The sequence below is a fragment of the Oncorhynchus nerka genome, linkage group LG9a, assembly GCF_034236695.1.
Source record: "Oncorhynchus nerka isolate Pitt River linkage group LG9a, Oner_Uvic_2.0, whole genome shotgun sequence".
Lineage (NCBI taxonomy): Eukaryota > Metazoa > Chordata > Actinopteri > Salmoniformes > Salmonidae > Oncorhynchus > Oncorhynchus nerka.
The window spans coordinates 13,622,561-13,637,472 of record NC_088404.1 but is presented as its reverse complement, the minus strand read 5'-3'; the positions used below and the strand labels follow the sequence as shown (position 1 = coordinate 13,637,472).

Sequence of the window (14,912 nt, the reverse complement as noted above, 5' to 3'; positions counted from 1 at the left end):
GGGCCAGTATTGTATTGTAAACAGATCAGTCATCTGTATAAATGTAAGAACTGGAATATAAAAGGCCAAGATTGATGCAAATAAAATTGTAATAAAAAATATATATTATAAACGTAATGAGAATGTGATTTTATTCCGTCCCAAAAAGCTGGTACAGAACTAGTACTGTATGAAGAAGGATTATAGTGTGGACCACCAGTTGTTACATCACTTTTATTACCAAATAGAAAATAAGATGTAAATACACAAAAATATGTAAACTCTGTATGATCAGGTTGTTTTACTACTTGGTCAGAAAGCCAGTAGTAGTGGATGACAGAGTAAATAAATGACAGCTGGACATCTAGAGTAACGACGGCAGAATTCTCTTTTCAAGTCTGAAATCTAGAACAGCATCGAAACAAGCCAATCAAATTAGAATGCTTCATATTTTCTTCTATGACCTCCCCAAAGCAGTGGTGACCAACTGGTCGATCTCAAAGGCATTTCTTGTCAATCTCAAACATTTATGTAAAAAAATATATATTAAAAAAATCCTTGCATTTGTATAATTGTTTTGTCTTACACTGTTGCCGGTAGGTGCACTTGATTCAGCTGCCCTGCACGCCGAGTAGGCGAAGTGTTTCAATTTTGAACCATTTCATTTGTCTGAAGATACAAACTCTGCCTTCCCGGCGGGCCTGCAGAGCAAATGAAGTGCACTACAGGCCTACCGCTGGCCAATCGGATGGCTCAGATTACCGTGTCTGCAGTAACGTAGCAGGCGTGAAGGAAAGCTACAGATACTGTGAGATTTCAAAACCATTAGGAGAGAAACTGAGAATGAGGCGAGTCGAGATCCGCCATCAGCTGGATGACAGTGTCCTTTTTGGTCAGTGTCAGCGGGGGAAAGGGAGAGTAGAGGGATGTTGAGAGGCGGACTGCTGAGCCTGACCATCAGATACAGGCACCATCAGCCCAGTAAAATGTAAAGCAAATTATTTAAATATGCTCACTTAGCGTCGACTCACAAGTAATACAACAAATGATCTATATTACTGTGTGATCATATAGCTTACCTCAAATTTTGAAATATATATCTTTTTTAAATGGTCTGAACAACAATGCGTTGGCAGGGTCTCTGGATAAGAGCGTCTGCTAAATGACTTAAATGTAATGTAAATGCAGGGAAATTAAAGCGAAGCCAATATGCAGTGATAATGTATTGGGCCTATAGCTTACTGTACAAACCTCATTGCTACAGAACTGTTTTTAATTGGTTAATGTAGCACAGGCGTAGGTTTTTTATGTCATATTTAGAAAACATCTGAGTGATAGAACTGGACTTGCATTTCGACTCAGTGATCTCAACTCAGAAAAGGTTGGTGAAAATAAAACACTTATTCTCAATTAAGCATGTTTTCAATAAAATCAAGTAACTTTTTTTTTTGTGACCAATTATTTTTAGGTTAAAATGTTATTTGAATGTGAATGTTTCCCTCTTATTGACACAGTATTGAGAGAATATCACACAGGGTCACAATGTCTATACCACTGGCCAAACTCCACCTCTGGTCCATCAATCCTGGCATGTAGTAAGGGGGTTTGTGGTTCCCCCTCATGTTGATGGTTGGGGCTTTATGACCTGGTCCAGCTCTATGATGAAGTGTCGGAGGTCGTCAAGGCAACGCTCCCTGATCTCAATCAGGTTGTCCTTCAGAGGGTTCTGAAGCATCTTCTCCAGACTGGGCTCCTTGATAACCAGCATCTTTACCACCGTGCCAAATGTCTCGCAGTCCTGCTTGTACCGCTGCACACACGCACAGAGACACACACACACACACAAATCCCTACATTAGAAATGTAGCCTATACAAACCATAGTCTGCTGTTCTAAAACACCTCACAGTCCAACATTAGCAATGTATACAAACCCTCCAGTGTGCACTGTTCTGAAACATAGTAGAAAAACATCCTAATAGGGAAATTGATTAACCACCATAGAATCAATAAGATGAAGTACAAAGACAGTCATTGACTTCATTACAAATGTACCACCACATTTATATATATTTAAAAAAAAATGTAACCTTTATTTAACTAGGCAAGTCAGTCACATGAACCAGGAATAAAGCACATTCAGAAGCAGGAGAAGCTGGTGTCACATTCAATGAATTGTACAAAGAAATGGTACAATGTGCACTGACACCTTCGCTTCAAAGTGTTCTTTAATAGCTGTAACACAAGTAGAGAACTCAGGTTCAGACCTACTCCTTGTTCCAACACTTTACTGTGAACTTAATGAACCCACATTTTCTGGCAAGTAGGTGTATTCAACGAAACAGGTGTGTCCAACCTTCCATTGGAACAAAATGGAGCGAAGGTGTTATATTAGCAGACTGTTAGCGGTTCAGTTCCTCCACATGGTAACTAACAGACTCATGTCCAGCCGGCAGCTCTGGTTTTACAGCCTGCCACACTAGAAAGGGCTGATAACCTCTCTATTAAGCCAGGGCTAGAGTCCCAACCAGATGCTAGCCCACTGGGCAGTAGGTCTGTATCACCTGGGGGGGGTAAGTGAGCCTTGTGTGTGTTTGTGCATGTGTGTGTGTGTTTGATCCCTCCTGGAGGTCAGCACTCTAGCTAGATCTGGAACGAGTGGTTTTCACACCAAATTGCCTTTTGAAGTGCCCTCACAAAGAGAGGGAGCAGTCTGGGACATGGGTTCAGCTCTAGAGATCAGCTCCAAGCCTCCTCTGAAGTTCCCTAATAAGTACCCCATGAAGTTCCCTATAAAAGTGTTCTATGACGGAGGGCACAAGGGCATAGAGAGCAGTCTGGGACAAGGGTTCAGCTAATATAATCGTGCCAGGCCCCCTATGCTCGCCCCACCCTAGTGGGACTTCAGAGCCAAACAAAAACCCTCCATGAAAGTTGACTGGAGCCTGCTGGCGGCGGCAGTCTAAGCTTTACTGTTGCTTTTAAAAGCAATGAAACCTTCAGCCCACACTGTGTGAACGTTTAATACCAATGAAACCTTCAGCCCACACTGTGTGAACGTTTAATACCAATGAAACCTTCAGCCCACACTGTGTGAACTTTTAATACCAATGAAACCTTCAGCCCACACTGTGTGAACTTTTAATACCAATGAAACCTTCAGCCCACACTGTGTGAACGTTTAATACCAATGAAACCTTCAGCCCACACTGTGTGAACGTTTAATACCAATGAAACCTTCAGCCCACACTGTGTGAACGTTTAATACCAATGAAACCTTCAGCCCACACTGTGTGAGCTTTTAATACCAATGAAACCTTCAGCCCACACTGTGTGAGCTTTTAATACTAATGAAACCTTCAGCCCACACTGTGTGAACTTTTAATACCAATGAAACCTTCAGCCCACACTGTGTGAACGTTTAATACCAATGAAACCTTCAGCCCAACTGAAACCCTTCAGCCCACACTCTGTGAACTTTTAATACCAATGAAACCTTCAGCCCACACTGTGTGAACTTTTAAAACCTACACTGTGTAACTTTTAATACTAATGAAACCTTCAGCCCACACTGTGTGGACGTTTAATACCAATGAAACCTTTAGCCCACACTGTGTGAACTTTTAATACCAATGAAACCTTCAGCCCACACTGTGTGAACTTTTAATACTAATGAAACCTTCAGCCCACACTGTGTGGACGTTTAATACCAATGAAACCTTTAGCCCACAATGTGTGAACTTTTAATACCAATGAAACCTTCAGCCCACACTGTGTGAACGTTTAATACCAATGAAACCTTCAGCCCACACTGTGTGAACGTTTAATACTAATGAAACCTTCAGCCCACACTGTGTGGACGTTTAATAACAATGAAACCTTCAGCCCACACTGTGTGGACGTTTAATACCAATGAAACCTTCAGCCCACACTGTGTGAGCTTTGAACGACGTTGTCGTTGGCGATTGACTCCCTGAAAGAATTACAATAACTAAAACACTGGCTTAATTCAACATGACTTCTAAGTCACTAAAGAAGTTACTGTATGTGCGGTAGAACCCCCCTTAATTCAACATGACTTCTAAGTCACTAAAGAAGTTACTGTATGTGCGGTAGACCCCCCCCCTTAATTCAACATGACTTCTAAGTCACTAAAGAAGTTACTGTATGTGCGGTAGACCCCCCCCTTAATTCAACATGACTTCTAAGTCACTAAAGAAGTTACTGTATGTGCGGTAGACCCCCCCCTAACATCTTTATTTATTTATTAGTGACAACTGTTCTTTCCAGTGGTAAAATATGTTTTATTGCAGGAATAATATACTATAATGGCTTTGTCAGACAGTCTCATTCTCTGCGTCAATTTCCCAAAACAGCAAGGGGGTCCTTTGACCTATTTCTCTCCAGTAGTTATCTAATTAAGTCCCAGGAAGCTTCGTTAAGAGGTAGGACTGTGTCATGTCATGTTCCATTTTGGAAATCTGGGCTGTAGTAGTCTTTTCTACTTTCGAATAGTTTAAGCAAAGAAAATGCTTAATTTTTTCAAATGTTATCTTCTGACTGTGCAGGACAAAATATATCAAGTGAGTTGAAAGCCATAAAGAAGAGTTGTAAGAGTGCGGAGAGGTCTAAGGACAGCTGCCTGTCAGATAATCTGGGTTGAGGAGGAAGTGGGTTTGACCCTAGTATAAATCAGGCCTTGTTGCAGGACACCTTCGGCTACGAGACCGTCCTCTATGAGCAAAGGGCATGTGTACATGTACGCGTGTTCAAGCCAAACCAGCCTATAGAGCTTTACATAGATAAACACGGGCTTTAGGAGGTTATTTCAGGCTGTGATGGAAGTCTGCATGACCTGGCAGGTACGGTACAAATAAAGGAGAGGATGTGATGTTTATGGTGTTCCTGTATCTCACAGGTTCAGAACAGAACCTCTTAACACTACAACCTGCTAAACTATGGCCACTAGCACAGGGCTGAGGGCTCTTAAGATGAGGGAGGACCATTATTGTTTTATGAGCGTGGCCTTATTTCTATTACAGCATATTGCATGACTGTCATTCATGTTCCATTCACCCAGCTCAATGTAAACATCCATCGTTTTAGGCTACTTACTAGATGATACTCAAATTATACCTAAACCCATCATGAGGTTGCTACAACCTAGTCAATGAATGAAAGTTTACAACGTAGGTGCACAGGTCAAGAGACACTTGTGTGACAGACATTGACACATTCAATATCGCCTTGCACAATCTTGCCTTCATCTAGCTGATCTAGGGTGTAATCATTAGTGCAACAGTTGCAAACAAGAGTTTCGATTTGACAAATTTAGGTATGTTCATCCCAGTTTCGTTCTGCTTGCTTCCGTTTAAGAAATGCTTTTCAACAAAAATCGGCGGGATAAATACACCCCTGATCACACGCAAACATAGTTCACGTTCATAGCAGCCAGATAGTTGTAGAACTCCTTCTCGCATCTACGTGCTCTCCTCCTCTCACCTTTGCCCTTCACTTGTGGACTTCAGTGCACAACACATCCGTGACCCGACGGAAAAATCTAACCGCTACACACAGCCTACATCGTCACCATATTAGCTAACATCAAGTCAACAACATAGCTACTAGAACTACCGCGTTAGTAAACCCGCTACAATCATGCAGTACAGTGTACAGTTAGCAACGAGTTTATCAGTTACACCGGGGGGCCCCCGGTTGCAATAAATTAATCAAACCAAAAGCTAACCTTGACTTGGAATGTTTGGATAGCTATAATCAGCTAGGTAACAAAGCATCCCTCTTTGTTTGGGCCGAGTGTTTGAGTAGGCTAAACTAACTAGCTGCATTCGCTAGCTAAGTAAGTGAAAAAATATGAAATACAGCTAGCTCTTTCTCTCTCGCTTCTCTAGTTTTGAAGAAATGTAATTTGTTCAAAACTGTTCTACTGCTGTCTTTCTCTCTCTCGATTCAACTACTCGTCACATTTTATGCCACTGCAGTGCTAGCTAGCTGTAGCTTATGCTTCCCATACTAGATTCATTATCTGATCCTTTGATTGGGTGGACAAGTCAGTTCAAGCTTCAAGAGCTCTGATAGGTTGGAGGACGTCCTCTGGAAGTTGACATAATTACTGTAAGTCTATGGAAGGGGGTGAGAACCACAAGCCACCAAAATTTTGTATTGAAGTCAATGTACCCAGAGGAGGACGGACACTAGCTGTCCTCCAGCTAAACCATGGTGTTACCCTACAGAGTGCTGCTGAGGCTACTGTAGACCTTCATTGCAAAACTGTGTTTTAATAAATTATTTTGTGACGTGAATATATTTAGTAATGTTTTATCTAAAAAGGTTCAGTAAGGCCAAACTCAATTGTTCAAATATTTGTTTTCTTTTTTTCTTTCTTATGTGTCTAAAGGGGTCCTAAAATAAAATAAAAACATCTAATAGCTAAATGATCGTTAGTATTAGCATCTTAAAACAATTCCATATGTTATTTTAGTAGAACAGGACAGAAGTTAGTAGTAGATTCTTAACACTACAACATCTAAACCATGGCCACTAGCACAGGGCTGAGGGCTCAACGGCCAAACAATAGGAGAGACTTCAGTTGGGTGGGCCAAGTCAAGTCATGGAGGACCACAGTACCTTCAAAGGTCAGTGGAATAATAGTATGTCTAACCTGAAACAATGAGGATGAAAATAGGCCAAGACGCATGGGAAAGTTCACCCTATTATATCAAATAAAACAAATATACACAAGGCGTACCCTAAGCACATATTCTAAGGTTTTGCTCATTAACTCAGTAGTCTAAACTGATCTTGTAGACTAGGACGTATATGGTATCAGTGATGCCACATTCAACTGGGAATTCCTACATAAGACCTGTCACACCTGATACCACCTGAGGTATTTGAAGGGTCAACTAGGGCAAGCAAGGTAGGGACGGGTAAGTGAAATTATACACACTACAGCATACTCTCCTGAAAGAGACTCAATGAGGAGTCTCCCATGAGGAGTGTATATAGCTGCTAATTAAGAGTAAATTCAAATAAGTGCAGTTTGTGCCTCCAGCCTCCAAACGTCTCAAGGTCTCCCACATTCTCTCTCCCCATTTTCCAGTCCATCCCATCGTTTTAGCTCTCTCACTCAGTCTCTCCATTGCCCTGAAAATACCCTCTCAGCTCAGCTAGCTGCAGCATGCCGAGGCAGTTAACACAGCCAGTTATCTGCTCATTCCCGCATCCCTAACCCACATTGTGCAGGCCTGCAGGCTGCTCTCCGAACTGGAGCAGAACAGCAATGACCTGTAGAGGTGTGTTGCTGATGTAGATAAGATTAATGAACACATACAAGGTTAGATTCTAGAGGGTCAATTCTACAAGATTCAAGAGTAAATCGGCACTCAAATTGAAAACGTTTACCCAAGAAAGGCATTAACCAAAGTGCTGCATTTACATTTACATTTAAGTCATTTAGCAGACGCTCTTATCCAGAGCTGCAGTATAGAGACAAAACAACAACAAAACAGTCACTGTCCAAATAGTTCTTGGGCTCACTGTACGTGGTCTTATTTGTCAAACTAATCAAACACATGCTCAAGACAAAGTACAACAAAACGGTCACTGTCCAAATAATTCTTGGGCTCACTGTACGTGGTCTTATTTGTCAAACTAATCAAACACATGCTCAAGACAAAGTACAACAAAACGGTCACTGTCCAAATAATTCTTGGGCTCACTGTACGTGGTCTTATTTGTCAAACTAATCAAACACATGCTCAAGACAAAGTACAACAAAACGGTCACTGTCCAAATAGTTCTTGGGCTCACTGTACGTGGTCTTATTTGTCAAACTAATCAAACACATGCTCAAGACAAAGTACAACAAAACGGTCACTGTCCAAATAGTTCTTGGGCTCACTGTATGTGGTCTTATTTGTCAAACTAATCAAACACATGCTCAAGACAAAGTACAACAAAACGGTCACTGTTCAAATAGTTATCGGGCTCACTTTACGTGGTCTTATTTGTCAAACTAATCAAACACATGCTCAAGACAAAGTACAACAAAACAAACAAATACTGTAAAAATGTCAGAAATATAACCGACAGAAATATCCTGAATGTGGGAGATGTTAGCCTTCGAGACTGATGCTTCAGAGGCTCGGCTTTATGCAAACGGATGACTCAGGGAGCATGCAGTATATGAATATCGTTTTGTCACAAAATGGGAGGCTCTTTGTAGTGCATAGTCCTGCCGTTGTTGCTTTCGACAAGAGTTTCGTTCCGCTCAAACATTGTGACAGAGCAAACAATTCTTTGCCCAGCGGTAGGGCTCTATATTTTACCACCCTGTAGCAACAATGGAAGCAGGAAAATGGGTTTTTCTCCTTGTTCTCTTCTGGCACAAAGTTTTTGTTTCACAAAATAATTTTGTCGTGGTTCCCAATCAACTTAAAAAAATCAACTTCAAGATCGCTCCAGCTTGGTTTAGCTTGGCATTAGACTGCTGCATCAAATAAGCAGACTATTTTGCATTGATAACCAAATACAAATCTTTGTGACTGTTCAAACAATAAACCAAACAAAATTGCAGGCTTAGAATTCCCCCCAAAATTGTATTATAAAAAATAAATAATAATAACTACGTGATTCTGGGCTATTTTAATACCATTCTATTTTTAGCTGATATGGAAGTGATACATTCAAGCAGTACATTAAACTTAGATCATTTTGTAGGTTTCACAGACAAGTAAAATGATATTTGCCAGAGCATATTATTTAATTATAAATCAGATTATTTCACATGGAGCTGTGTGAAGCTAAAAGGCTTAGCTAGCTTGCAAGCTATGTTTAGCCAGCCAGCTCGCTAGCAAGAGAAGAGAACGTGATCCTTCTTTGCTTTCACCACAAATGTGAGAGAACCTCTGCTTATCGTCCCCTTGTGAATGCTGCTATTTGGGATTCTAGCAATGCATGGACCAGTGAGGTATCATGTGACCAAAAGGTGCATGCTGCTTTAAAAACACAGACTCTGCCCAGGCTCACTCCCACACATAACATGACGTATGTGATCTCAGGATCAGCCTTTAATGTCTGTAGGCTGTGTAGCCCATCATGTCACCCGTAGCCCCCGGTTCACATAATGGCAGTGTTGGACTAACACCAACCACAGGGAAGTGTGGCCAACTTCCTCTTTAAACAACTTTCGTCTCCTGGTCAGTTTCAGTTTCTACTTTATTCTGAAACAGTTTGATCAAATAGGGAAACAATGAATACAGGCTGAATTTAGGATACGTTTGATCACTACACCGTGCTACAAGAGTAACTTGTTCATTTACCTTCAGAGAGGGTAAGCTTATTTGTGAAGGAGAGAAAATTGTTCCAGGTTTGAAGATGCATAAAGAAACAAGTAACATGAACGTGACAAAAGGAATGTTGTCACATCTCACAGTACCCACCACCAGCTGGGTAAGGATGCTCTCGAGCGGCTAGATGTTCTTTACCATTCGGCCATTAGATTTGCCACCAATGCTCCTTATAGGACACATCACTGCACTCTATACTCCTCTGTAAACTGGTCATCTCTATATACCCGGCGCAAGACCCACTGGTTGATGCTTACTTATAAAACCCTCTTAGACCTCACTCCCCCCTATCTGAGATATCTACTGCAGCCCTCATCCTCCACATATAATACCCCTTCACTCCCCCCTATCTGAGATACCTACTGCAGCCCTCATCCTCCACATACAACACCCGTTCTGCCGGTCACATTCTGTTAAAGGTCCCCAAAGCACACTCACATCACTAGGTCGCTCCTCTTTCAGTTCGCTGCATCTAGCGACTGGAACAAGCTGCAAAAAACTCTCAAACTGGACACTTATCTCCATCTCTTCATTCAAAGACTCAAAAACTCTTACTGACAGTTGTGGCTGCTTTGCGTGATGTATTGTTGTCTCTACCTTCTTGCCCTTTGTGCTGTGGCCTGTGCCCAATGTTTTGTGCTGCGACTATGTTGTGCTGCTGCCATGCTGTGTTGTCATGTGTTGCAGCCTTGCTAGGTTGTCATCTTTTGGTCTCTATGTAGTGTTTGTGGTCTCTCTTGTCATGAAGTGCGTTTTGTTGTATTCTTTTTATTTTGAATCCCAGCTCCCGTCCCCGCAGGAGGCCTTTTGGCAGGCCGTCATTATAAATAAGAATTTGTTCTTAACTGACTTGCCTGTTTAAATAGAGGTTAAATAAATCAAATAAAAACTGTTAACACCAGTCTGATTATGTTTGCCATCTTTCAAAACAGAAGATCTTTCCCTAATGTTTTTCCCTAAACTACAGTGTGTGTTGACACTGATTACACTTTCCCTTCATTAGGTTCCTATATACAATCTTCTAATCTACATGCTTTGAAGCTTTAAAACACTATGCGTGAGAATGAAAAAAAAAAAAAAAAAAGCCTTGTGATGAACAATTAACTCAAAATGAATGATTTCCCTTGACAATACTGCAGGTTCTTAATTCTGTGTGTGTGTGAGAGGAAGAGCGTCATGGCGCATTAACAACAATACAGAGTATTTAGGGAGTAGCGTTTCCTCAAACTTGACTCTGAACACAGAACAGAAGCAGTCTCTTGTTACTTCACAAAACAGGAAGTTTTAACATGCACGTGTGTGTGTGTCTGTGTGTGTGTGTCTGTGTGTGTCTTTCCTCCCTACCTCCCAGCGGTGGGAGCCAGGGGCCGATCTCCAGACATGATACTGGAGGTAGGGCCACACAGGATGGGTTGAGAAGCCAGGGCTGAGGGCTTCAGAGTGTTGAAGTAAGGAGGTGAAGGGGGACATTTGGAGCAGACGTGGAGGTCTGGATTATAGGGGTACGTGTGTTTGCTTGCTTGTGTGTTTGTATGCATGCATGTACAGTGCCTTCGGAAAGTATTCAGTCCCCTTGACTTGTTCCACATTTTGTTACATTACAGCCTTATTCTAAAATGGATTTAAAAAAAATCTAAAATCCTCAGCAATTTACACACAATAAACAAAGACAAAGTGAAAAAAGAATATGTTTGTGTGCAAATGTATAAACAACTATTTATTTACATAAGTATTCAGACCCTTTGCTATGAGACTCGAAATTGAGCTCAGGTGCATCCTGTTTCCATTGATCATCCTTGAGATGTTTCTCCAACTTGATTGGAGTCGACCTGTGGCCAATTAAATATATTGAACATGATTTGGAAAGGCACACACCTGTCTATATGAGGTCCCACAGTTGACAGTGCATGTCAGAGCAAAAACCAAGCCACGAGGTCAAAAAAACTGTCCAAGACAGGATTGTATCGAGGCACAGATCTGGGGAAGGGTACCAAAATAATTCTGCAGCATTGAAGGTCCCCAAGAACACAGTGACCACCGTCATTCTTAAATGGAAGAAGTTAGTAACCACCAAGACTCTTCCTTGAGCTGGCTGACCGGCCAAACTGAGCAATCTGGGGAGAAGGGCCTTGGTCAGGGAGGTGACCAAGAACCTGATGGTGCCTCTGACAGAGCTCTACAGTTCCTCTGTGGAGATGGGAGAACCTTCCAGAAGGACAACCATTATTGCAGCACTCCACTTATCAGGCCTTTATGGTAGAATGGCCAGACGGAAGCCACTCCTCAGTAAAAGGCACATGACAGCCCACTTGGAGTTTGCCATAAGTCTCTCTAAAAACTCTCAGAGCATGAGAAACAATATTCTCTGGTCTGATGAAACCAAGATTGAACTCTTTGGCCTGAAAGCCAAGCGTCACGTCTGGAGGAAACCTGGCACCACCCCTATGGTGAAGCATGGTGGTGGCAGCATCATTCTGTGGGGATGTTTTTCAGCGGCAGGGACTGTGAGACTGCTCACACAGCCAAGAAAACATAGGAGTGGCTTCGGGAAAAGTCTAATTGTCATTGAGTGGCCCAGCCAGAGCCTGGACTTGAACCGTATAGAACATCTCTAGAAAGACTTGAAAATAGCTGTGCAGCATCGCTCCCCATCCAACCTGACAGAGCCTGAGAGGAACTGCAGAGAAGAATGGGAGAAAGCTTGTAGCTTCATACCCAAGAAGACTCGAGGCTGTAATCGCTGCCAAAGGTGCTTCAACAAAGTACTGAGTAAAGGGTTTGACTGCTTATGTAAATCTAATGAGTTTTTTTTATGTCAAAATGTCTAAAAAACAGTTTTTGCTTTGTTATTATGGGGTATTGTGTGTTGATTGATGAGGGGAAAAAACAATTTAATACATTTTAGAAAACGTCTGTGACGTAACAAAATGTGAAAAAAGTCAAGGGGCTTGAATACTTTCTGAAGGCACTATGCAGGTAAGTGTAACGGATACAGATTTGGGGGTTTTGTCTGTAGAAGCAGAGAGGCAGGCGGGCAGAGAGGCAAGCGGGTAGAGAGGCAAGCGGGCAGAGAGGCAAGCGGGTAGAGAGGCAAGCGGGCAGAGAGGCAGGCGGGCAGAGAGGCAGGCGGGCAGAGAGGCAAGCGGGTAGAGAGGCAAGCGGGCAGAGGCAAGCGGGTAGAGAGGCAAGTGGGCAGAGAGGCAAGCGGGCAGAGAGGCAGGCGGGCAGAGAGGCAGGCGGGCAGAGAGGCAGGCGGGCAGAGAGGCAAGCGGGCAGAGGCAAGCGGGCAGAGAGGCAGGCGGGCAGAGAGGCAGGCGGGCAGAGGCAAGCGGGCAGAGAGGCAGGCGGGCAGAGAGGCGGGCGGGCAGAGAGGCGGGCGGGTAGAGAGGCGGGCGGGCAGAGAGGCGGGCGGGTAGAGAGGCGGGCGGGCAGAGAGGCGGGCGGGCAGAGAGGCAGGCAGAGAGGCGGGCGGGCAGAGGTCCTGAGTTAATAAGGGAAGTGTAGTAATGAGTGGATGTAAAGTGTAGTAATGAGTGGATGTAAAGTGGAGTAATGAGTGGATGTAAAGTGGAGTAATGAGTGGATGTAAAGTGGAGTAATGAGTGGATGTAAAGTGTAGTAATGAGTGGATGTAAAGTGGAGTAATGAGTGGATGTAAAGTGGAGTAATGAGTGGATGTAAAGTGGAGTAATGAGTGGATGTAAAGTGGAGTAATGAGTGGATGTAAAGTGTAGTAATGAGTGGATGTAAAGTGTAGTAATGAGTGGATGTAAAGTGGAGTAATGAGTGGATGTAAAGTGGAGTAATGAGTGGATGTAAAGTGGAGTAATGAGTGGATGTAATGACTGGAGGGCCTGATACACAGAGGACATTATTAAAACAGCCACGTAATCAGCCTGGGCTGACTGCAGACCGGACTGGAGCAGCATAAAGGGGATAGGGCTCCATTTGGGACACAGCCTCCATCTCAGGGACTAATAGGGGAGAAATGTATATGTGTAGGTTACAGTGATAGAAATTATGAATGGAGGGACTCTTCAGAAAATAACCGCCAGCCATTTTGGTTTCGATATTCAAATTCAGCTGAATAGTTTCTCTGATACTTCATCTAGTTTCTCTAACCAAAAAGTTAATAGTTGTAAAAACATGCTTTTAAAAAAAACTGTGGAAAATATGTAAGCTAAATCTTAAAAGTGTGGTACCATCAATTAAATATAGGCTTATGAGATCAAGGATTGTCAACTGCTAGGTTGTTATCCGACTGATTTGATTGTATTTTTTAAATTCTGCTAATGTAACACAGGAGCATTTCAAGAGGAAGTTACTGGATCTTAGCATAAATAAATGTCTCGGTTTTCTCATTTGCTTTCCTAGCCCGTAATCCACATATTACGTAAATAAGGCTAAAGCAGTAAAGTAGGGTACTATAAGAACATCGACCCGACTGAGTACACAAATCAAAGAGTCTATTTCTAGTCCTCATCCCTCACTGCAAATGTGCTCATTCAACAGCCTCCTCTGAAGCTCAGGACAGGATACAGGGATGAATGCTCGTGGCTCAGGGGTGGTAAGAGGCGGCCTCTTCCATCCATGTGGAGGTAAATAAACAGCTATGGACTGAAGCAATCACACTAAATCAGTGTAGGTCTGAATCTCATGCCAACTCCAACCTAAGTCAAAGCACCAGCCACGACCCTATCCCCAGCCCCGTCTGCCCCAATCTATCCCCAGCCTCAGCTCCAGTCACATCTCTATCCTCAGCCTTAGCCCTGTACTCCAGCCACATCCCCAGCCTCACCCATCCCTGTTTCTGTTAGGTCTGGGTTTGGCTTGGTGTTCCACACTGTAACAGATGTTACAAGCCAGTGCCTCTAACCACAACTGCTGCTGTGACCTGGTTGAGAAAGGACAAGGTAAGTGTTTGTTGTTATCTCTGCGTAAGAGTGTGTGCGTTCACATAATACTAAAAGAAGTACCCACACCGTGGGTGGCCTGCCTGAACACTGCAGGGCCATTCCTGCCCTGGTTTAACAGGAACAGATAAGTGGTAGTGTAATGCAGTGTGTCTGTGTATAGAGGGAGGCCTGGGCAGGCACACTGAGAAGTCCTTTCTGCCAACTCATCCTCCCTCTCTCTTTGTCCCTCTCGCACTCAAATGAAAACGACATGTTCCTGAGACACCATATACATGCAATAGGGTTTCAGAGAACCATTCATCCAAATGGAGGAAAGGATTAGGACTAGAGATAGCAACACTACCACACAGCTAGCAGAGTATTAGCTAGCAGAGTAGCAGAGTATTAGCTAGCAGAGTAGCAGAGTATTAGCTGGCAGAGTAGCAGAGTATTAGCTGGCAGAGTAGCAGAATATTAGCTGGCAGAGTAGCAGAGTATTAGCTAGCAGAGTAGCAGAGTATTAGCTAGCAGAGTAGCAGAGTATTAGCTAGCAGAGTATTAGCTGGCAGATTATTACCTGGCAGAGTAGCAAAGTATTAGCTAGCAGAATAGCAGAGTATTAGCTGGCAGAGTAGCAGAGTATTAGCTAGCAGAGTATTAGCTAGCAGAGT

At 42.9% G+C, this 14,912-nt stretch overlaps 1 protein-coding gene across 1 annotated transcript in view; it reads right to left on the bottom strand.

The window, feature by feature from the left end:
• Positions 1-199: 199 nt before the first annotated feature.
• Positions 200-14,912, bottom strand: part of LOC115117837 (uncharacterized) — a 60,139-nt gene continuing 45,426 nt past the window's right edge. Inside the window, exon 11 of the mRNA XM_065022346.1 lies at positions 200-1,789. Within this exon, the coding sequence (XP_064878418.1) occupies positions 1,598-1,789 (192 nt within the window). The 3' untranslated portion in view covers positions 200-1,597. The remainder of the gene's footprint in view (positions 1,790-14,912) is intronic.